Genomic DNA, 25,547 nt, shown 5'->3' with positions numbered 1-25,547 from the left:
AAGTTAAACCATAAAATGTAACAACTAAACACAAATATACGATAAACATAAACATACTATAATCGATCCGTTCAACACCACACCACTTTACAAATAATTGCGCTTCATTATTAACTAACATAGGCTATAAATATACTCGTATGTCATGTTTGTGCTATAGGCGAGGCGATACTAATTTCAAACATGCAACGTAAACCCTCTGTTTATGTATTTCCGTTCAGAAGAATGTAATTATTCGCCCATCGTTTGTTTTGCCATATAGTATAAATAGGTTGGAAGAATAGTTTTTATTATAACAAAAATTGAGTTATGACAATATATAGTTTCTCGAATGATATAATGTTTGTTTCACCAAATTTATGCGTTAATTAATCAATGCGTTGCTTTGGTTTAGTCGTTCTAGTACCAAATGAAAGGAGTTTCAGTACATTCAAAGATAAAGATTTTCCCATTTCACGTCTTGGAGAGAGATAAGCACATAGGTCCACCAAGATTTTCATCGATTCATCTCGTTATAAACAATATTTCCAATCATGAAAATATGACAAATAAAAAATGCTTTTTCTGAGTACCTATTTCCCTAAGCTACTTCTATGCCTATTTTATCTTTAAACCAAAAACTAACCAGCAAATAAATCATTTAAAATAAAGTCGTACTTATCCAAATAATAATAAAGTATATACTCGTTTACAAGAAACATTACACATAATCTTTTAGAATTACGGTCAAAAATTTACAAGATGTAACATCATGATTACAAGATCTAAATTTGCAAAAAGTCGAATATAAACCGATTGCTATTACGCCCGGGGTAAGAAATCAAGTGAAATCGTGTTACTATAATGATGAAAAAGAATCCCTTGTAAAGGAAAATTCCTTATTCTACCACGGCCCCTTTGTATTTCTTCAAATTCAATTCGATGTTATATTATTTAAGCTGAATGTGTGCGAGGTTGACGAAATATTTAAATGTCATAAGATGTTATCAATTGTATAACATTATATCCGACGATTCGTAATATTTTTAACTGACTTCGAAAAAGAGGAGGTTCTGTGACAATTTTATTTTGGTTCGTTTTTTTTTTTTTTACCCGATTGTTCGATTCTTTTTGTTATGGGCTCGAAATAGCTTCAAGCATGCAATTTCGTTTTATATTGGTAATGAACATTGTTAAGTTTTTTTTTTATGAGAAGGCTAAGGCAAATTTTAAAAGTAATTTTTCGCTAGCTTACCAGTATTTTTTTGTTTTAGGACATAGAAATGTAATATTCTGCTATGAAATTTCTTGACCATTCAAAGATGAACACACAATCAACACAGAATTATTAAACGTGAATACAGAAAATCCTAGCAAACAGATAACTGATCGTATCTGGCTTAGTTGAAGGTTACTTTCAAAATAGCGTCAAATTAATTACTTTCATAAAATTAAAACACGGTTACTAAATATTATACTTTTTTGCAATGAGATAATTATAACAAAATGACACCATAGTTTATAGGTAACGAGGACGCATTTAAGCGGGACGCCACGTGCGTTGGGCATATTGCCCCGATTCATGACAGGAAAACGACGTTAAACGTGGTTATAGCGACGAAATTTTTCAAAACGATCTCGCGCAAATAAATTGTCATAGAATTATATATTATTCTAAAAACAAAAAAAAAATCGTTTGGTCCAATCAACCTTACCTTCGCTAGTTTTGCCTTTAACAAAGCCGTATTTCATTAATTCAATCTTGTATACGTCAAATAAAATTTTAACAAAAACTTTATTATGACATAAAAAGAATATGCAACTAGATTTAAATTGTCGCTATCCTATAGCACTTTGCATAATGGTCCCTTTTAATATGCAACGGTAAAACCATGTCAAGTGCGCTGACAGCATACAAGAAGAAAATTGCATTCCAAGGAGCTTTAGAAATAAAACCACAAAACGAAGTGAGTGCATGATCCAACTAGCTTTATGAATTGTATTAACTGAAACCGTATATTCCAATCTTCGAAATGATATTTGTAATCTCTTTTTAACATTGAAATGAAAGATTTAATATACAAAATGGCTTTTCCATTGAATAATTCCGTTCTGATTTCATGCTCGAATTTGACGTTGTATTTCACTTTAGTTATTCAAGGTTGATATTTTTATGTACATTCGGAGTCGTTTATTTACTCTTTCTATTTCTCTTTATTTTGGTAACTTCAATGGATTATTACGTCCGTGTATTTATTAAAGTAGCGATTTACATAATATGCTTTTAACATAAGCTTAACCAACTTGTTTCATTGAATGCGTTATATTTTTGTGGTGATAAACTATCTTATAATAATAAGATATTTATAAATTGCACGAAGGCTTTATTCTATCCCAGATATTCCATCGCTATCATAATTACTTAATATTGTAGTATTCCGGTTTGAGGGGTGAGTTCGCCGGTGTAACTCGGGCACAAAGGACATAACATCTAAGATTCCAATATTGTTGGCGCATTTGCGAGATTAGGAATTTTCTATTGGCTCAAATGTCATATGGGCTCCAATGTTGATGTTGACCACTTATTATCAGGTGACCCATAATCCTCATTTTAGTTTAAAAAAAAGTTATTGAAAGTATGGTAATAGAGTTATATTCTGCGTTTTAAGTGGAAGTAAATATAACTTTAAATGGGAATTCGGTCGAGCGGCGGGTATTTCAGAAAGGACCATCCTAGAGCACAGCCTAAGACATCTATACATAAACGCGACATCAGAGTCGCCGAGGCTGTACTCTCTCTGACCGAGCACGGAGCAGGGCTCGCTGGTTTTCATTGAATAGGATTAAAATAATTATTTATTTATATTATTATTTATTATGGATCATGTATATATTCTTTTTAAATGAAAAGAGAGAAGACGACAATCTTGAAATCCAGCGAAGATCTGCCAAAATGTATAAAAGTAATCCAAATGTATAAAAGTAAGTAATATAATCGTGTGACTCGATTTTTAAACATCATGTTTGTAATCTTCCTCAAATTGTTCAATTTATCGTCCAAATATTGTTAGTCGACAATGACCCGGACTTCTCCGAGCACAGACAATGTCCTTTGTGATTGGAATTTAATTGAACATTAGATAGTTATCGGACTATACGTCAGTGTTAAATTTGAGAGGACTAGCAAGCTCATCCTGTCGTCTTTTCACACATGACTACGTTGTATACCAGTGTATCCACTCAAGCCTTTCTGATTGAGAGTCGCATATTTTGACAAAGCTATTTGCTATTTGAATTTATTATTTTCTTAAAGAATTCCTGAGAAAATACCATAGTTTTATAATTATTTTATTATTATAAACAGTATATATTTTTTTTATTAATATATAAAAAAAGGTTGAGAGCTGTTTAGGTCGCATAAATTATGGTAGTTGTTGGTAATCGCGTAATATTTTTTTCGACATGATACACTAATCAGTAGTGTCAACAACATACATATACTTACTGACGATATTTTGGTTGGTGGTTGGGTTTAACTGGCGAGATGGAAAACATATTTTTGTAATGTTTTTATTTGTATTTTTTCGGTGATTACAATAAGGTGTCCTAGCGGTTATCGTAAATACAACGTTGCATGAGTATATTTTTTAAAAATAGTACATTAACGTATTTTTTTATAATTTATAAACGTCGTAATACATACATACATACATACGTATGTACATACATATGTCTTTAAGATTTTGAAATCGCAAGATTAATTGGTGTTCCTATGGATGCCTTTAACTGATCAGACGGTGGGGTACACTTTAAGAAAACTTTTCAAAGCAAGCCTTGCTCAAAATTAGCACATTATGTTGACCTATTACGTAGTTTTTATAAAAAAATAACAAAACTTCATAACTAATGAACTTATCTGTCAAAATTCAAAAATTCCTTAACAGGGACAACATAGGCTATTTTACCCTATACAGAAGCTCCTTTGCCCATGATTTCGTAACTGCATCGATCTGTTTTTTTATGGCAACATTAAACTATAAGTTAAATGCTCATTTTTATTTTTCAAATAATAAAATTCCAATATTTTTACAATTACTAATTATTTACTGAGTCTCAATTTTAACCTCAAATGCGACTCAAAGCATTTTTACGTACTACACATTGAATGAGCCTACAATCCTGAAAATGATTTCGCTGTACTTTATGTTCATTATCAAAGGCTTAACGTTAAGTCTGTGTTAACGAACGTCGTTTTTTTGGAACTAAAGAACGTCCATATTTATTTCACCTGATAAAATATGATAGTTACCTTGCCGATATTAATTTTTGTTTATATTAATGTTTTTGATGAATTAAAATTCAGAAATACAACGTCTGGCGAAAGAAAAGTTGTAGGAGTGTGATACTAAAATGAATATGTACTGGGACATAAATAAATAAAGTAAATTTTATATATATACACTCTATCTATATACTCTAAGTTAAAATCATGAGTCGAATAGAAATTATTGCCTTTTTTATTGTTGTTAATAAAATGACACATGAAAAATTAGTGCCAGTTCAAATAACATCATAACATTTTTTCACTTTCAATTACTCGCTACAATGTACAAGATAAATAAAAAATAAACTTGCTAATAACAAATTAAAAATTGTTTGAAATATGAGGAAAGAAAATTTCCAGAATTTCATTATCATTATAATATTTGTAGACGAACTTAATGATAACGAAGGAAAGAAAGCAATACATAATAAGGTAACGCCTCGAAATGCAAATGAATTTGCCGCTCGGATGGCCACAGCCGGGTCCGGATTGAAAGTAAATTGAAGCTGACGGCTAAGTTTGAACGTTCGGGAAAATACAACGCTTTTGATTTGTAAAATACGTTTTCATGTGCGTTTTACCTTTTGTAAAATAAAAATGAAGGACTGTGTTTATTTAAAACTACAACCAAAGTACAAACCTTACAAATATTAAAATTTGGTAATTCGTTGACAATTTGCAAATTCCGTATTATGTATTGTTTCGAAACTAAGTCAATATTTAATTCAATTAGGCTTTTACAAGCACTTTTGAATCGTCATTTAACAAACTATTTAAAGTAAAGCTACCACCGCATCGGAATCTAGATTCTACCGAGAAGAACCGACTAGAAACTCAGTAGTTACTCTTTTTCAACATCTAAAAATACAGTCATGTTAGTTAAATACAATTATATATGTATGTTATGTCTCCTGCCTGGAAGTCAACAAGCATTAACTCCACACTTTTTTATCATCAATATAATGTTATATCGAATAATATACCTTCTTTACCAATGTATTTTTTACAAATGAATTGAATCTATGAAACGGCAAAGTTAAAATTATCTGCGTAATTTTATTATATAAGCGGATACCTTGCCTCAAGAATGATCGAATTCATAATGACATACATTGCTTGTGATTATCACATAATTAATAACTATATGAACTAATTTAAATTAAAAATAATAAATATATGAACTAATTGGTTTCGATTGAATGTCCTTACAAATTTAATCATATATATTAATTTAGTTGTTGTACCAAATATGAAAACAAAAATAATAATATAACGGTAGCAATACATTAGCAATAGTGAAATCGATTAATGCATTTGAACATTTTAATTTTAAATTGACTTAAAACGTACTTAAAAAATCGAACACATACTCAATTATTAAATGGGGAATGAAACATTGATAATGTTTCTTTTCTTAAATCATAACGTCTGCACCAACATTGGAGCAGTTTATTGAGAAAAGGTGCAATTTTACATTTTTTCCGACTGTATTTTATATAATTTTTTTATTGAACTTTAGTATGTAGATAAGCAAATATGTATCTCATTGGATATACCCCACTCCTTCCACTACCAATGGCTTGTAATCATGGGTTGAGAGATTTTTATCTTATGACTGTAAACACCCAGTGTATTCACAGCCATAAGATATCTCGATCACTTTGTATGGAACACAGCAATACAGAGGTTCATTTAGCGGTAAAATCATTTATGAGTAGGTAATATCCACACAGACGGACCAGCATATAACCTCTGTACTCAACTTAATATTAAAAAGAGGTCGGCATAAAAAATGTTCTCATGTAGCCCCCGCGGACATAAAACGCGTAGTTAGTTCATATTCCATTTTAAATATTCCGACTATTTTGCTTTTTAATTTGAAAAAGAGTAAAGTAGACTTTAACTTAAAACACGCCAAGCCGTTTTCTATGCTTGAATACTACAGAATGCATTTAATTCTTCGTAAACATTTGCGCTAAAAGACTGCAGGCGTGCTAATTTTCCGTAGTAAAAACGAACGTTGCGAATGGCTTTTATTTCATCGTTAGTGAGAACTATGTCTACATTACTAAACGTTATTATTTTCATTTGATACTGTTTTAGTATACGTTTGATAAATAAAGAAACAAGACGGTAAAAAACAAACTTAAATATGCGAATTGAAAAACTTATCCAGTTCTACTACTGGATAATATTTGCGTGTAAATAAAAAAAAAGGTAATGGCAAACGAAAACTTTCGATATAAAATCTCCTTCGTTATATTTTGTGTAGCAATTCTAACATTCTTGACAGTTTTTTTTATTCTTGTAATACAAAAGCAAACAATATTCTTAAAGAAGAAATCAGTCGTTTGTTTTTCCTTAGCCTATTTGAAAGGATAATATTTATCAGATTTCTTTTTCGTAACCGACATAAGAAGTAAAACAGACGATATTATACTGAATAACAAAGTGAAAATGCTTGATACGTTACTTTATTGTGATATGTTTAGGGTTCCGTAGCCAAATGGCAAAAAACAAAACTCTTATAGATTCGTCATGTCTGTCTGTCTGTTCGTCCATATGTCACAGCCACTTTTTTCCGAATCTATAAGAACTGTTTAAACGTTTAAATTATGTGAGCCCCATTAAGATTTTCACACAAAAATAGAAAAAAAAACAATAAATATTGGGGGTTCCCCATACTTAGAAGTGAATCTCAAAATTTTTTTTTTCATGAAACCCATACGTGTGGTGTATCTATATATAGATATAGGATAGGCCTTCAAAAATGATATCGAAGTTTCTAACATATTTTTTACGAGAGACACTCCCAAAGTCGAAAATGTGTGAGTAACTCTGCAACTTCTAAAATAGGAGAATGATAAAAAAATATATATTATGAAGTACATTACCATGTAAACTTCCAGCCAAAATTGGTTCGAACAAGATCTAGTAAGTAGTTTTTATTTAATTTCATAAATCTTAAATCGCAATTTACCTTTCATTCAATAAACTCAAACATAAAAAAAAAAAATTTAATTTCATAAACATAAACCTTGTTACTTGCTACGGAACCCGGCGAGTCCGACTTTTCGCACTTGGTCGCTTTTTTAAGCTATACAACTATTTGATATAATTAGTTTATATATATAATAATTGTGTTAAAAATAATATTTTTTTTATCAATTATTATTGGTAACCCTCGTAGTACCCGTATAATTTAAAATATCGTGTTCTTCGGATTTTGTTAAATTGTTCACAGTGAAAGGAGTTTTCGCTAAGTGTAAGCAAGAATAAAGATTGATCGCTAATAAAGGATGATATTTTATTCTAACCCTCGAAAGTTCGATTATACGATGTAACACGCAAGTCATCGAGATCATCTCTAAAACACTGTTTAAATGTCATTAACGTGATCGATCGCCCTCAGGACGGCAGCTCGTTTGTCATTGAGGCCACTAAATGGGTCCTCTATAAACGAGGTTATTTACTTTATAAAAAAAAAGCACACGAAAGAGTAAATCCAACAGATAAAATGTTTGGAGTTTCGCATTGGAAGATCATTAATTTTGTTTTCTTCGGTCGCCATTTTGCGGGAATTTGCCCTATTGCAGCTGTTTTGTAAAGCGAATAATAAATAGCTCTTAACTTTATCTTTATCGGCCATACTCGCCGGTTTTGTAAGCAGCTCGCAAGCCTTTTCGGAAATTACGTGCGTACTTTATATATTTTTATAAGAGAGATTCCATTTTTGTTAAAATGATCTATTGAAAATATTTATATTTATAACAGTTTTGTCATTATAATGTATAAAGTTTACTTAATATATAAAAAAAGTATATTAAAAGGCGTTTACGTTTTATAATTGAAACTAAAATAAATTATATCTATGAATTAATTTAATGTACATTAATATTTAGTGAATTTCATTTTGCTGGTAAAAGACTAACAAAAAGTTCTTGCTAACAAGAAGTATCAGGAGTTTATCGCACGTTACGGGTACGTAGGTATAATATGTAGGTTTTATAAATGTTATATACATCGGGTTTTCCATGATGTTTTCATTCATCGCTGAGTACGAGATAAAATATAAACACAAACATTCATACATTCGGATTTTTATTTCGCGGTAGTGTTTTCGTTTTTTTATTGCTAGGTATCTATGCAATATAGGTTTGAAAAAGTTGAAGTATTAATTGAAGGATGAATGAGTCAATGTAACTAAAGACAAAAGGGATATAACGTCTTAGTTTCTATGGTTGGCGGTGCATTGGCGCTTGTTTAATATTTTGGCGGTGGTGACCACTGACCATCAACTGATCTATTTTCCCGTCTGCCAACATTTATCATAAAAAACACATTGAACGAATTATCTAGCTTTCGAAACGAAATAGCAATATAATATTAGAACGTAAATAAATAGACATACATGTGACGAAGGTTTCGTTTGATGGCTATACTTTCGAATACTTATATTTATTATTATTATGTGAAAATAAATCTGCTAAGAAATAAATTATCGTGAACTACTTGTACTCACAGAATCATTGAGAAAGACGACTGGCAAATAATAATCTTACTTTTGAGTATTTATTCGATGAAATTTCAAATTGTATGTTAAAAGAAAGTATTTTCAAACGAAACACTATTTTACTGCAAAAGGAATAAGATATAGATTACCTTAGCATAAAGGTAAGACTCGTGTTCGAGGGCTTAATAGTTTAACGAGTTCGCCTCCGAGTAACGGAACACATAAATTCAGGATAGATTTTTTTCTAATCCAATTTTGTTTCAAGTTATGATTTGAAATGGCGCTGTTGGATTCAATTTTGAGGAAATGAGATAATATAAGTGGATATAAATTATGTATATTAGGAATGTATTATGGATTAGTGGTTTTAGTAACGGTTCTGGAACGGGAAGTCAGTTCGAAACCATTTTGATAATAGGGAAAATACATATCTAATAGAACTGTTTTCTACGTCTATACTATCTTTATAAATGATATAACAACACTAATTTTAAACTAAACTAAAACACCTGGATAAGACACTACTAAACTCTACTAAACTGATCTTAATTAAATCCTTAACTAATGATGGTTAATAATGTACGTTTTTAATTTGTAATAGAAACTAAATTACTAATTAATATTAAAAGATGTATATCTTATATAATTAAGTTATGCAATATAATGCACTTCGATTCTAAAACTTCTCATGAAGTGTAATAATATATAAGCAATATTTACCTTATAGTCACCGATGTCGGATACAGAACAAGTGAGCACTGCTTCTCTGCCCAATGCAACCGTTACGTTTTCAATGGGACCAACAAAGTTAGGCTCACTGTCACGGAGCGACGCAGTTGGTCCGACTCTGCTTAGCGGTGACGTCGTCTGATACCGCATACTGCTTTTCACTACTGTAACAAATAATCAATTTAGGATACAGAATTATTCAGGTGTTTTTTTAAATATAGATACAAGATGGCCAAGTGTCAATCCTCCTCCTTCTTAACAACCCGTGTTATATTTTATAATATTGTACTATACTAATATGTAGACACTAATATGTATTGTACTATACTAATATGTAAGACAGTAAACATATTTTGTTTATTTGAATCTTATCTCACATCTCGTCCGACGAAGAATTTAAAAAATATAATATTTTAATCCTATTTGTAATTTTATCTACAGTAATAATTCGTCAAATTTTTTGATTGATTGATTAGATAATGATGGGAGAAAGCTCGAACCGTTAGGTAATCTCTGTAAATAAATTATTATGTTAGTTAAAAATGCTAATCTATGGATATCATTATAAACTTTGAATTACTTTTCACTGAAACAATTACGAAATATGTTATTATTTAAAATAGATTATACACAGAAGTATGTTTGCTGTTTTTGTTGATATATTTAACTTTCACAAAAATACACATTTAGTTTGAGCTGGATCGTTGCTGTCACGTTTCATTTTATCTGATATTCAATATCTCATAATAATACTTTTTTTTTAATCAGTTTTATCAAACTTTATCATATAAATAGACTATTTAATTACACTGAGTTCACACCATTTTGAAAAACCGTGATGTAATTAACGATATGTTATTTTACCTACCATGTACATTTATAGTAACATTGAGTCGATTTTACATAGGATAACTTTATTCATTATTATCTGAAAATCTCGACGCACAAATTTTAAGGTCGCTCGTAAAGCCATTCAAAGTGGCGTCATTTTATCTGCATTTTTCCAAGGCCTAAATCCTTCAGTGACGATGTCATAACAAATTTAATGGAAGGGAAAAAGAATTTAAGGCGGTTCTTCTTTTCTTTTATAAATTGTTGACCCTTTTTATCGGCATTGGTTGGAAAGGTTTGGATGTTGGGCGTGTGAAGACGATGTTTGGTTCAGCTTCTAATCTTACCTCTGATTGCGAAACGCTTCTCACGATTTTACGAGGCCATTACGGCTTTCTACGAACCAGTGTGTTAAATTGTGGACGAATAAAACCGAAGCTCTTTCATTATTCGGCTAAAATTTGGGGTGTATCTTAGGTAATTTCATTGTTATTAGGAAGTAAATCTTTCTACATCACGAATTCAAATTTTAACGCTTTTTATTCAGGTAGCGTTATAATTTTGTCGAACGTTTATCCAATTTACGATTCATTGATCGCAATTCATGGTGACGTCGAATTTAATAATGTCGAGTCAGGGACGCATTTCTATTCACAATCTATCCGTAGATTATAGTGATGTATCTAAGGGAATTTTGAAGTTGCTTTTGAGACTGTAGCCCGAGACTTGAGGCTATACGTTAATGTTAGCCTCAATAAAATATGATAATTTAATGTTTATGTATATTAGTTTGGATAACGTCTCTACCATTATATTTAGTCTATTTACTATTTATGTAACAATTGTTTACACTGATGTTAAGTATTTGCAGGAAACTTGGCCAAGAGTCTAAACAGTTTCTTAGGCTCTATTCTTGGAAATTTTCTATAAGCTGTATTAATTTAAATACGAAACTGTTATTTAGTAATGGTTAAGGTATGTTTTTTTGAAACAAGATCGATGTGTCTTATCACGCACAAGACGTACCCTATTTAATATTTACAGATAATGAATTTAAACATCACCAAAAAAGATAAGTGTTAAATTGAAAAAGCATTCGCATAGTTTTCATTGAATTGTTTCTTTACTAGGTGGCGGGGCTTTTTGCAAGCCAATCATCAAATATTCTACCACCAAACAGAAGTACTCAGTTTCGTTGTGTTCTGACTTGAAGTCGCGTTTGAGGGAGCAATTTTAACTACAGGTACAAGGGAAATAACATCTTAGTTACCAAGGTTGGTGGCTCTTTGATGTAGGTATGTATTGTTAATATTTCGTACAGGGCCATTGTTGCACAGGCGATGGTGACCACTTACATTATTCCTATAACTATATATGTCAAATTAATTTACAACTTGCTAATTATTATCGTTTCGTCAGCAATGACTCTTAACCGAATTGTTTTTTAATATTATTTTAAAGTTAGACGTATCAAATAATTATTTTTTATTCGAACTTAATTACAATTGGTGAGTGAGTTGGAATAATTAATTTAATTTAATTATCTTAAATCACTCCAATCAACCAAATTACAGCAACACGAAGCTCTACCGCTGATAATGTGTGCGAGTATATCGGTATTCACTATACTGATGTTATTAAGCTCAATCTTATTATATAGTATATATATTTGAAAACAACGACTTGGCAAAGTGCCATCCATAGGTATCTAGGAACTTTGCCAACATAAATAGCACTGTTTAGTGTTTACCTTAGTAATTAAGTATTAAGTATTATATTACACTTGGTTTGCTCAGCATTGTTCGAGGGTTTTAAGTTTATTGTACTAGCGTTATATCTTGTCATGCTACGACGCCCTATAGACTGTAGTACTGAGAGTAACTGTAAATGCTGGTTAATTTTCTTTATGGTATAAAAATGTTGAAGACTGTAAGTATTTTCTACATTATAGTTAAAACAAAATATCGAACGTTCTGACGAAAACTACAGGTTTCATTGCTATTGTTTTGTTCATCGTCAAATCCGATACGGTAAGCATAATATTGGTCATTATTAAAAATTAAATTGATAAAACATAAAAAAATCATAATACTTTTGCTATGAATGTATCGTTGTCCATTGACTAGTATAATCATAGCGACTTTATAAATAGTTTTGAAGTAATACGGCGTAAAGACACTCTGCCATTCATGGAGCGGCGAAACTAATGTGTCTGTAATGAGCTGTCGTTAAAAATTTTATTTGGATTCCGTTTTTAATCGAATAAATATATTTCGCGCTTTAATCTTTTACAGTCTTAGTATTGACTATTAGCATTTTTAATTAACCTAAAAATTAAAAAAAAATACTCTTAGTTAATCTTTTTAAATTAGTTCTATTTTATCTTAACTAGAATAAACTGTAAATCTTCTAGGTATAACCGTAGCAAACTCCTTTAATTAGATGTGCAATTAATTTAATTATTATATTTTTAACATAACATTATAACATTAACAGCCTCTAAATTTCCCACTGCTGGGCTAAGGCCTCCTCAAGATTTGGAGCATTCCACCACACTTGCTCCAATACGGGTTGGTGAATATTTTTTAATATATTTTATCTTAAAACCATTGTTACTTCTGTTGAATGTTCTGAATAAATAAATAATATAAGGATAGTGTATATAATTATATAAAATGCCACCTTTGGCTTATTATTTTTGAATAGTGATTTTCAAATCGAAATAAATCATGAATATATATTCGTAATTACTAAAAAGTTATTAAAGAAGATTATCAGATGTGAAGTGTCATACAATTGTAATGTTATAGTAATTTTGAATTGATTTGTTACATATGAGAATATTTAAGCCTTTTTGAATATACTCAAAAGGGCAAAACGATACAGACAATGAGAATACACAATAAATTAAGAAATATAACGTACGCAAGATCTAGTACTAATGAACGAGCGAATAATTTCCAAAGTTGTTTGAATGGCCCATTATTCTTTATGAGCATGCAATCTATCACGTGAGCTTTCAGCGGCCTGTAATTAACGTGTGGCGAACCCCTAACGTTACATCGGTCGATGTTTATAACAGAAATATATGCTTTATATAAAAATGGTAGACTAAAACCTTTTTCCACTAACAATCCATTTGCATGGAATAACAAAACATTTTTATTTTGTACTAGCGACCCGATCCGACTTCGAACGGATCAAATTAATTAATAAATAAATTGTTATGATATCAATATAATTAATACCCTATTAGTAATCAAGCGTAATATAGTTTTCTATCAATGAAAAGAATAATTAGCATTGGATCATTAATTCCTGAGATTACACCTTCCTAGAAACAAACAAATGACTCTTTATAATATTACTGTACATAGTATAGACAAGTATTTTAAAATATATCGATTAAAAAGCTACTTATAATACGTTACGCATAATTTATGAGACATGAACAAAAAATAATTATCTAAACTTAAATAACAAAAGTAAAAACCAGTAGTTTTAGTTAGCAGATGAGCTAAGATCTCATATCCGCTTTGAGAAGATTTAGAGCTTACTCTAGTTAGAGCATGCGGGTTTGTGTATAAGAGTAAACGTTGAAGTTTTTCATACGCCACATGCTCTCCACGATATTTTCACTCACTGAACACACGCGAGTTGAATTGACATGAGATTACAGTAGTGTTGGCCAAAGTTTGTAGACCATCACGGATCACGGATAGCAAATAATTTAAAATTGCAATAAAAATATGCAAAATAACCACCGACATTCCTAGATTATACCTTTTTAAAGTCTATTGGAATAAAAATGTAAGCTGAAAAAGGTTTTTGTTATTATTAGCAATCTAATATCGAAACAGCTTTTATCTGTATGTTATGATATTCTCCGTTAGAACGTCAAAAAATGTTTCCAATTGAATATTGTATGTATGTAAATATTTGAATAAAAAAATATAACAATTCTAAAAAGTGATGAGCTCGAGTAAACTAATTGGTTAGGGCGGTACTGATTGTTGATTATCTATATAATAAAACATAGCGGCTTTTCTCGGTAATTATCTCTGATTTCCTTCCATCTTTATCCCAAGATAACATAATTTTTTCCAAGGTTACATAAAATTAACGATAAAATCACGCCTTAATACACTTCTGCCTTACATACAAACCTTTTTTGAATATCGATTTTAATCTATAAATTATTAAAATATACATCGCACATAAAACTAGTTTATATAAAATATTATGAATACCAATATATATTCATACAATTGCACAAGGAACTTTTTTCGGCTTTATTTATCGTAGTACAAGCTAATATCTAGTTATCATTAACAACTATAATGTTCGATAAACAGTAACAACTATTACAGTTTGTTGATAACAAATCAATCTGTTACAAGTTTATTATTGAAATATGTTCGACCAACAGTCCGACATTCAAAACCACATTAATCCCTTGTATCAATTAGACGGCTCGTATGATGCCCCAAATTAGGATTATTACTGCACTATGCATATCTAGGTGTTAATACGGCGGAAATTATTTAAACAGTATAGTTATCGCTGTGAGTTATTTACAAATTGATAAATTAATTACGACCTCTCATAGGTCATACTTATGACTGTTTGCTTGTTGATATAATGAAGAAAATTAAGACTAAAAGACAAACTTTATGAAGCCTACTCGTGAGATAGGTTCCCATATTTATTTACGAAATTTTGAAGTGTATTTTGTTTTCTTTTTTATGGCATTGGTTGGCGAACGAGCTTATGGGCCACCTGATGGTAAGTGGTCACCACCGCCCATAGACAAAGGCGCTGTAAGAAATCTATACCATTCCTTACATCACCTATGCGCCACTAACCTTGGGAACTAAGATGTTATGTCTCTTGTGCCCGTGATTACACTGGCTCACTCACCCTTCTAACCACAACACAAAAATACAGAGTACTGTTATTTGGCGGTAGAATATCTGATGAGTGGGTGGTACCTATCCAGACGGGCTTGTAAAAAGCCCTACCACCGAGTTTTGTGTATTTGTATCACATTATATATGTACGACGTGAGATAGCATGTGTCAGAAGAACGTAGCTGAAATACAAACGACATTGAATAGATAGAGACAGATAGAAAATACCCTGTGCCAACCCCAAATAATTGAAATAAGGGCGAGTGAATATGAACATAATTATATCTACACTGTAGATTAATTCAATCTTTTCGAGAGTCTCGCCTAATTTGATTATACTCGTACATAACATTTAAAGTGTAATAATTATATCATCTCAGAGGATATTGCCACGAGCGTAGAGGATGAATACGAACAAATACATAAAACTATCAATATGACAGATGAAACTATCTGATCATTACGCTTACAATTGATAATAAATATCTGACTTTACATTAATACAAATGGTAAGCGCGGATAAATATCTAGAAGCATCTAGCTGCGTGGAAGCCACCAACTCACGTACTCGTCAGGTTAACTGCAGCAGATTTTTTTCCGAAACATATAATTTGAAATCGACTTGAGACATAACAAAAGCTCATATTAAGCAAGTAAAAGCATACATCTTGGCTTATCTACTTATTAAAATTTAAAAATGACTGACTGACACACAACCAACAAAACTGATGGCCGTAACAGCTACTTAAGCACAGGAGGAGGATACTAATATATTTTGCAGAATATTTGTATGAAAGTTCTTCAAATACGGTCGTTTTCCGAATAATGTAGGTATCCGTTAGGATGTCCCATTGGGTACACGGGTAGTATATACAAATACATCACTATCTAATCGTATCGTACATTCTGTTATCAGTTATTACAAAGGGAGAAATGAAGCTGATTTAAAAAGTGCAATTAAAAACCATCACAATATAGCAATAATATATAGGGAAAAATTACAACATAAAAATTACGGATTTTCCGGACTTATTCGAAGTACTGACCAAGTTGTAAGTGATTTTTAAAACCTACGTTTTCATTTACAATAATGGTTTGAATAAAAATATTCGAAAACTGTTGCATTAAAATATCCACTCGCATAATAACGAAGCTCAAATATTTAGCAAACTTTATATGGTGTAGTTATAAGTGCAGGTACAATTTTTAATTGGTGGTTGAAACAAAGACAAATAAGAATTGCTTTTATATTTAAAACATTTTTAAAAGTTATTTAATTATAATATTTACCATCAATATTATTACTTTTATTATATATTTTTTTTTCTTATTTAATTATATGAGACATATTATAGCATATAAAATTATTTTTTCAACAAATAAAAATCCTGATCTTATATCGTTTTACGATAGAATAATTTATAACAATTTTGAGAAATACTTCGAATCTGATTCAGAAAATGCCGAGCCCAGTGAGATTCAATCAAACTTTGAAGTTTTACTTGAATATCTCTTTGATATGAAAACCCTTAAACTGTATTATTTATCTGTAAAGTATTTTTGTTTCTTTTTTTTTTTACAAATTAACAATAAATTATTTAAAATAGAAAGTGTTTGTTTAAGTTTAAAATAACGCAATGTAACTTAACTTAAAGATAAAAAATAATAAAAGATTTATCATCGTTTATTGCAATACTAGATCTATTACTTTTGCGACCGATATCGCAACACCTGAGATTTACCAATAATTTTAAATCGTACACCACATACTTTTCATTTTTTAATTATACAAAAAATCAATTTATACCCAAAATCTATTATTATTTTTATAAACTTTGATAGTGTTTTAATTGTCCTTGTTCATTTGAAAGGCTTTTCATCGGCTACATCGTTTTGTATCCCATTTTGTTGCGATATATATAAATATTTGGAATCCGTGTCGACACCCATTTCGAAAAACACGAAGTTTTCTGTTAAAATTTCGTTGGAGTGTAAACGATACTACTAAAACTAAAATAGAAAAAATGCTAAAAACACACAACGGGACAAAACTGTTCTAAATCTGTTAATATATTTAGTAAAAGTGTCCGAAATTTTTCCGTTATTCCCCAAACATTGACAAATATTTTTTGAACGTTTCATTTGCAGTTTTCATGTTTCAGAACAAAAGCCATTACTTGTTTACTGGAATGAATACTCACAACCTAGGTACTGTTATTCCAAGTTCGATTGTTCAGTTTTAAATGGGTTACCAAACATTCACATTTCAACGGCATTTTTCCTCACCAGTTGGAAAGTTGCATACTAACTAGTTAGTGGAACGCTAACGATGCAAGGTAACTTTTTCTAATTTATGACGTGATTATTTCTCTCCTCTTACCTTTACATGTAATAAAAAAATTGGCGAGAAGTTTTCTCTGGTTGCATTTGCATATTACATTTTATAAAACTGTAACCATATTTACTTTTATATTATATTATTATGAGTTTATATATATATTACTGTCAATGAATGTTATGTCCAGTATCTTTTGATATGAAAATATTTTAAGTATATCAGGTAAATATATAGTAAGTAGATTTTAACAAAAGATCAAAACAATATATTCGAACACGTTTCCATGAACCCGCAGTACTGCTGCAAAGCAAATTTTGTTTCCAAACTCTCCTCCAGGAGGAAAGAGAGTTGTCTAACTATGGGAAATTTATGTTACTTTACTTTTCTAAGGTATAAAGTCGAGTCTAAAATAATAAACCACGAATATATACATTTTTCTTTTAAATGAACCACGGAATAATTTAGTAGGCTTTTAAGACACATGCTATTGTTTTCCCGACGTCGAGCAGTAAGATAGGATACCGGATGTACGAGGTCAGTACGGCGGGCTGTTAGCCAGAATGAACTGGTGTTAGTGGGCGACAATGAGAGCTATATTTCAGGTTGCGAACGCTGAGCTGTACAAAACGAAACGGTCCACGGATAATAGCCTCATCAACATAATAGTAACGGGATTCAATGAAATATAATCGGCGTATCTTTTATGCGTTTTATGTCGTGTTTCAATCGATAAAACAGATCGCTCTCGACAGATGGGGTGGTGGGTTTTATTGCTACGTATTATGGCGCTTGATAATTTTGTTAACTAAACGACCAGATATTGCGATGCGATATTGTTTTATTCATATTTGATATTATTTGGATATTGTAAGCATAAAACGATGATATTATGGTTATAACTATGCTTATATTGTTAAATAAATCTGTATTTTTAACATCAATTAATTTACTTAATTAAAACATGTTTACATTTTATTAAGCGTTTTTAGCTTTAATAATAATGAACATTGAGATGTTGTATTGATTACATATCTGAGATAATTAGATACTTCTAAAGATATATTAAATGAAACATAAATATAATGTTATTTTTTTTGTTAAATATTTCAATGAAGAAATTCAATTTTTTTCGAATTTGTATAAAATAAAAAAAAAATTAAAGTCTAATACATCTATTAGTTTTTGTAACTATTTAAATAATGAATATTATTGTTTCTATTTTTTTTAACTTCCCTTACCTCGAAAAGTATGGAAACCCGTTGGTCGTGCGTCTGAGCACTTTACGAGTCGGATTACCAATCCCATCGTACTATGACAGTAAGAGAGTGCATTTGCGTAAACTTGTCTATTATGACGTGTTGCCTGAACTCTTCCCGGTGGTGTTGGATTTGTCTTGCCATTGGATTATGAGTGAGGAAATAGAGTGACATATGACAATGTCCTGTGTAGTTGGCTGGTCTCCATTGAGTTTGGCCGCCGTAACCAAAATCGATCCGGATGATATCACCAACACTGTCTTGCGCAGGTGGTTAAACACCCAAGGAGGGCCGAAACAGGCCGGACAACAGTTTCAGTGTACACGCAGGAAAACTCTAAAAAGGTCTTATTTATCTGAGTTAGTTATATTATACACATTATATCCGTTAACAATAATCTTCATTACGTATTAAAAAGATGAAAATTTGAAATCTATATGTAACGTGTCAAGGTCGTCGATCGTCTTCAACCTTAACCTAGAACGATATGGCGTCCTATTCATTCCACGGTGATTGATGAGCTTGATATAACAAATATTTCAGTAAGCTCTTACAGTAAAGACGACTTATGAAGACGAAATGTTCAGAAAGTTAATTTACCGCGAAAATCTCAGAAACTATTAATTTATTAGCAAATCATGTAGGTAATCTTGTAATATATTTAACGTATAAGATTCGGATTAATTTATTAATATCAACTACTGATCTTCACGCGCAATTTCATCCACATGTGAGGAAAAGTGAGTATCTACAAATATCATAATGATTGGTTGAGTATTTAAGATGCGAAAGGTTAACTAACAAACAAATAAACCAATTCACTTATACCTTTACAATATTTAATAGACTTCCGGTCTTAAAACTTTTATCGAAGCGTATTTAAAACGCTTCGAGAATATTTCTTTAGTTATACTAATAAAGTATTTTATACAAAACTAGCGACCCGCCCGTTTCGCATAGGTGCAATTTATTTATAAAGAAAGATCAATTTAATTGTTACAGGCAGTTAACCGACTGCCCGTTTCGCAACGCACGATTTTTTGGTTGCACATAATTTGGAATCGGTGATACCTTCCAGTGATACTCTGTTTAAAGAGGTTTTTCATTCCAACTTGTTACAGAAACATTGTGGTGAGTCGTACAGTATAAATATAATATGTTATATAGCACTCAGGAATAATGCAGCTTTCTACGAGTACATTATTATTTAGAATTTGATCATTATACCGCATACATACAAACGAACAAATATTACCTGCAAAATAAGACCAAGCTGAAATTATAACTGATACTGATAATTGAACTAATATTTCTGAAATTGGTATCTTATTTTTGTAAAAAAATTTTTGAGTATACTTCATAAAGAGATATGTATATTAATTCGTTTTATTAAGTGTGAGCTAAATTATGTTTTCGTCGACTTTTTGCCAATTTTTGTGGTTATTTTTTTAAATAAAAAACTCTTAAACATAAAAGCGATACAATTTAATTTTACGATTATTCGTTCTCAGTTAGGCAGTGAGTTTAGAAAGTTTTTTAATATGTGTAATTATTTTTTTGCAGGGGCTTACTTATTTATGTATTTAGAATGTCTATTGAATGCATTTTTGTAATCAGTTTCAGTCAGTACAAGAATATCAAGACTTATCGATATACTCATGTTTAAAAACATATATTTTTCATTCAATATGTTTTGGTCCAAATTAATATTCAAATATAATTATTTCAAAAGTAAATTAACTAAAAGCGTATACTTAAGCCCGAGAAAGTTTATAAAAAAACCAGAAACAAAATCGTATACGATGATGTTTATATATATTTCAGCAAATAAAATAGACAAGTATCTTTTGATTTTGTTAGTTTTAAATAAATCCAATCAAAAAAGTTTTGTTTTCTCGTCCGACCGTAAACGCCCCTTTCAATACCCATTGGAGTTGAATTACGATAAATCTTTCTGAACAGATGGCAACGACACTCGAATAGCCCGTGTCTACAATGTCAAGATATAACGCGGCGTTCTAAGTTATACAATGACAATAATAAATATAAATGTCACTTAAGAGTGCAAACTCTTTTTTTTGTTGGAAATGTATAAATGTATGGTGCATGTGAGAAACCTGCTTAAGATTTTTTTTTAATTTATATTCAAATATATATCCCGACGGAATATAATAAATAGTTCATCTGGGTAGGTTACCTAAACCACAATATTTAGTATTGTTCCAGGTAGAAGCGTCAAGTATCAATATACCATTTACAGCCACAGGGGTCATAAATTTTTAGTTTCCAAGGTTGGTGGAACATTCGAGATTTATATCAATGGTAATGATGTAATATACCACAAGATAGAAATTGGCCCATTTGAGAAATAATACATACTTACATAATATGGTTACATATATCATTTTAAATTAAATATTTTCATATTTTGTGCATAAACATTTACTGTAGACAACCAATACGTCATTAACAATAACATATTCATCGTTGTAAATTATTTTATATCCTGAACAAGCAATTCGAATTCACTGACTTCATATAAATTGATGTTTTCTCATTTCCATTTACATAATTTATTTTTCTTTGTATTACACACAAACGCATTAATCGCATTCGTATTTATTACCATTTTAAATTTGTTCGCAGTTTAGATAAAGGAGTATAGAGTTTAAAAATGGTGTTATGACATTTACAATGAAAGCTCAAACGACGTCTAACAATAGCGATACCCTGGGGTGACTAGAGTAATGACATAATCAAATTGTCCTGCGCATCTGTCCTATCCTGGGGTTCTGTCTATAGCTGTTACCTCAGAACAGTGAAAAACACAAGTATCATCAATCATTTGTTGATCGCAGCACAATATCTCATATAATAACAATGACATAACATTTCGCTTGCTACAAATGTATAATATAGGTACTCAATATTATAATAATAATTTTAGAATAATGATTGAAACAATTAACAATATGCTCTGACTGTTTACTATAGATCAGCATCAGCCTGCAAATGTTGTTCAAGGCTATAATATGTACCCAGTACCCGAAATCTTCTAATATTTAATGACTGTGAAAATGTAAATATCAATAAGCGCCATCTATTAGTATAAATTAACAATTTAACAATATTTTTAAATATAAGTATTCAATTTGTGAGTCTAATAGGATAAATAATTATAAATTATATTTAGTATTTTATATAAGATTTTAAAATATTCTTCAGAAATAGGGTGTATTTTTGATGATCTATATATTTATATATCAATGCTACTTCCATATGTCCTCTGTTCTAAGGACAATACGCACGAATACCCTCGATAATAGCTTCGATACATGCAGGCACAAGGTGATTTATTACACCTTAAACGGATTGTTGGTGCAGATTCGCTATATCGATGTTCGATAGTTTTACGCTGCTTCAGAGGGGATGAGTCGTATCGCCCCCTTTGATGATGTTCAATTTATACTGATATTTTATACCGAATTTCTATTTCGTTATTATGTCTCCAGTACGTATTTACTTATTATTATTAAGATACATAATTAAATATTTTATCTTCGAAATATTTTTTAATATGTATTCGAAGAATTATTGGAATATTAGATTTGTTCATTTCTGTTGTAGATATTTAGTAGCAGATTAATAAAATATATTTGTCTTAAGTAATTTACTATTTACATTTATTACTTATTTCTGGATGGAAATGTAAAATAATATTTATTATAAGGTCTTGCGAAATTCATTAACTTTTGTTCAGTACGAAATGATGATATCAAGATTTAATACTCTAAAAATAATATGTTACGGTATTTCAATCGTTTGAAATGTACATATTTTCAAATATTTGTCGTATGCAAATTATTTTCGTATGTATATATACCATTTTAACAAATAAGTCTTCAGAGTGAAAATAACCAGTACGTAGTTAAATTAACGTTGTTTTTATTACCAATGAGATTTAATTTTTAAAAAAAATACAGATCAAATAAAATCGATACAATGTGAGAAGTCAATAGAAACCCGACAATTTTATCATGAATATATCAAATAACAAAAACTTAATCATTTCCAGTCAACGAACAGAAATATTTTAACATTCTCTCTCCTTTTAAGTCACCAGTTTTTCGTAACGAGTTTCCGTAAATTTGGTTGCTACGATTTTTTTTCTACCGGAAAGTTCAGAACGAGGAAGGAAAACTGGGACGCGCAAACATTGCGACAAGGGTGACTGAAAGAAGGGAATAAATCAGAGAAAAATAACGAAATTTTAAACGAACGCTACCGAGGGAAACGGATAGTCATTTATAATTTAAGGAATGAAGCAAGGGTGAGCCTCTTAAAAAGCAATTTCCTTGCTGCCAACTTAATCTCTAGAGGGAGAACCGCAAGGGTATATAAAAAATGAAACGACCTCTCTGGACAACAATGCGATTTACAAACACAATAGTCGGTGACGATGGGATGACAAGAGCGTGCATATACTGCACTAGTGATGGACGTTTTATCGTAACATATCGAAAACACAGCAATACTTCACCATAAACTATGGCTATCGTTAGTGTTCTGATCCGTAACTAAAATGTGAGCACAGCAAATATTTATTTTATCTACTGAGTGTCCTATGTTAAATCATTGAATAAGTAAAGATAAAATGTATTTGCGTATTGCTTAACGCTGTGTAAAGGAATTACTTTGATAGTTATTTTTATCTTTGATAATAATAAATGCGGATACTCATTTTGCCTTTTATACCTAACAGAAAAAAAACTACTACACCAATAAACATAAAACTTATACCAGACGATGCATTGTATGGAGAAGGTTTGGTTATATTCAAATATTATATGACTAGCTTCGCTTAACAGTTACGCCCGCTTTAAATTCAGACTATTGACGTGACGAGCGTTCACAATCTTGTTTTATTATAAACTGCAATATATTTGCACAAGAACACACATAGATTATTATCGGCATATTTATGTACAGCACTCAAATTGATATGACCCTTGCTGTCAAATCCAAGGGGAAATACAGGGGTAGTATGGGAGACGTAAAATGTGCAAACAATTAGAATGAGCTCTTTTTGCGGGGTGTACCTACAATGGCACTTTATGGTAACGACAGCTACCATTTAATATATAGATTTTAAATATGAAACCCCATTAGCCGTGTGCACTAGACATCTGTTCGTTTCGCACTTCCAGTGAAGGATACTTTAAAAGCTTTGAGTAGTAACAGGATAGATTCTGCATACGCTAATCATCATATGCGTTTTGAATAGTTCGATATTATTTACAAAGTAATATACAGACTAAATAAATAATTCATGTATTTTGTTATCTCGTTAGTCTAGTAGCAAATTTATAAGGATGCAGATCCTAAGATTATGGATTCTCAGTAATTTCCAAAATTAAAAGTTACTGAAAGAAACTGCTAATTCTCGTGCTTCAAAAAGTATATAAAGGTTGGTCCTATGCCTGAGCTCTCTCCGGTCGTGTCGGATCTCCGACCCATCGAGTTACGAGCGTGAGGGATTAGGGTGCACAGTGTTTGCGCACACACTTTAGCAATAAATTATGTCCTGCGCAGTTGGTTTTTTTTTGTTAACAATGATCACAATCACCGATACAGTTCAGGCGTTATTATATCAAATACATAAATATAACATAGAATTATTAATTTTAACGCATTTTAACAAGCGGCTACGTACTAAATTCAGTATTGTTTTATTTTACGAAGGATTCAGGCAGGTGGACTATCTGCTAGTATGTTGTTACTTGATGGCTCTTGTTTAGGTTAAAGTTTGGAGCTTATCCCACTACGCTACTCTCATGCGGTGGATACGACTTTATTTGACATTCGAGTGCGTCTGATCAAATTTTGTCAGTATTTTCAAGATATTTTCCTTCACCGCTGAGCGTGAGATGATTTTTAAAACAATTTAAACATATTAGAATGTTGCGCTTGCATGGGTTTAAACCTTAATTCTTCGGTTTAAATTTACGTGTTCTAGACACCGGACATTACGTTATTTTACCGCCTATATCTGTTATTTTATTTAAATAAATTTAAAACAGATCTTGATTGTGATCGCGATTATCAGATGTGAAATATCAAAAAAAATGGTTATTTATTTATTAAATAGTTTAAATTTAAAGAAAATCTATTTAAAAAAGAACATAATAGTTTCGTTAGTAAAATAAAATACATTAAAAATCACATATGTATACGCACCACGCAGATACAAGGAAGTCGACAGTTGGAAGATAAAAGGAATAACTGCATAAGACAACGTCACGACATAAGAGTCGCTCAATAGATATTTCACGGCAATAATTTAACAATTACAAAACAAGGGAGTGCTTATAAATTTAGCTTAGTTGTTACTTTGCTTAGCTTAGATAATAATTTTCAATTTCCCGCAATAGGCACTGCAAGATTTATGTGACATCATCTATTTGTATCTATTGTAAATATTGAATTACGATCTCGAGATCCATTTTTCTCTTAAATATATAAGCAGCGGCAATCGGAACACAACGTGGATCCTCTCTGCGTGAACCCATTCGATCTCATGCATTTAAATTCAGAATTAGTGAAAAGCTTTGCCCACGTTACTTTTTTCCCGAGGTAAGCAAACGTTTCTTTAAATTCATTCCGATAG

General features: G+C 30.8%; 1 protein-coding gene across 2 annotated transcripts in view; it reads right to left on the bottom strand.

Moving 5' to 3' along the window:
- LOC113398771 (lachesin-like) overlaps positions 1 to 25,547 on the bottom strand; it is a 68,622-nt gene that overhangs the window by 15,207 nt on the left and 27,868 nt on the right. For both annotated transcript variants that reach the window (XM_026637658.2, XM_064216851.1), the window contains one exon: positions 9,537 to 9,709. In XM_026637658.2, coding sequence (XP_026493443.1) covers positions 9,537 to 9,709 — 173 coding nt within the window. The remainder of the gene's footprint in view (positions 1 to 9,536; positions 9,710 to 25,547) is intronic.

Source organism: Vanessa tameamea, chromosome 14 (genome assembly GCF_037043105.1).
Source record: "Vanessa tameamea isolate UH-Manoa-2023 chromosome 14, ilVanTame1 primary haplotype, whole genome shotgun sequence".
NCBI classification, from domain to species: Eukaryota; Metazoa; Arthropoda; class Insecta; order Lepidoptera; family Nymphalidae; genus Vanessa; species Vanessa tameamea.
The sequence above is the reverse complement of the archived record's forward strand: the minus strand, read 5'-3'. Positions and strand labels throughout refer to the sequence as shown.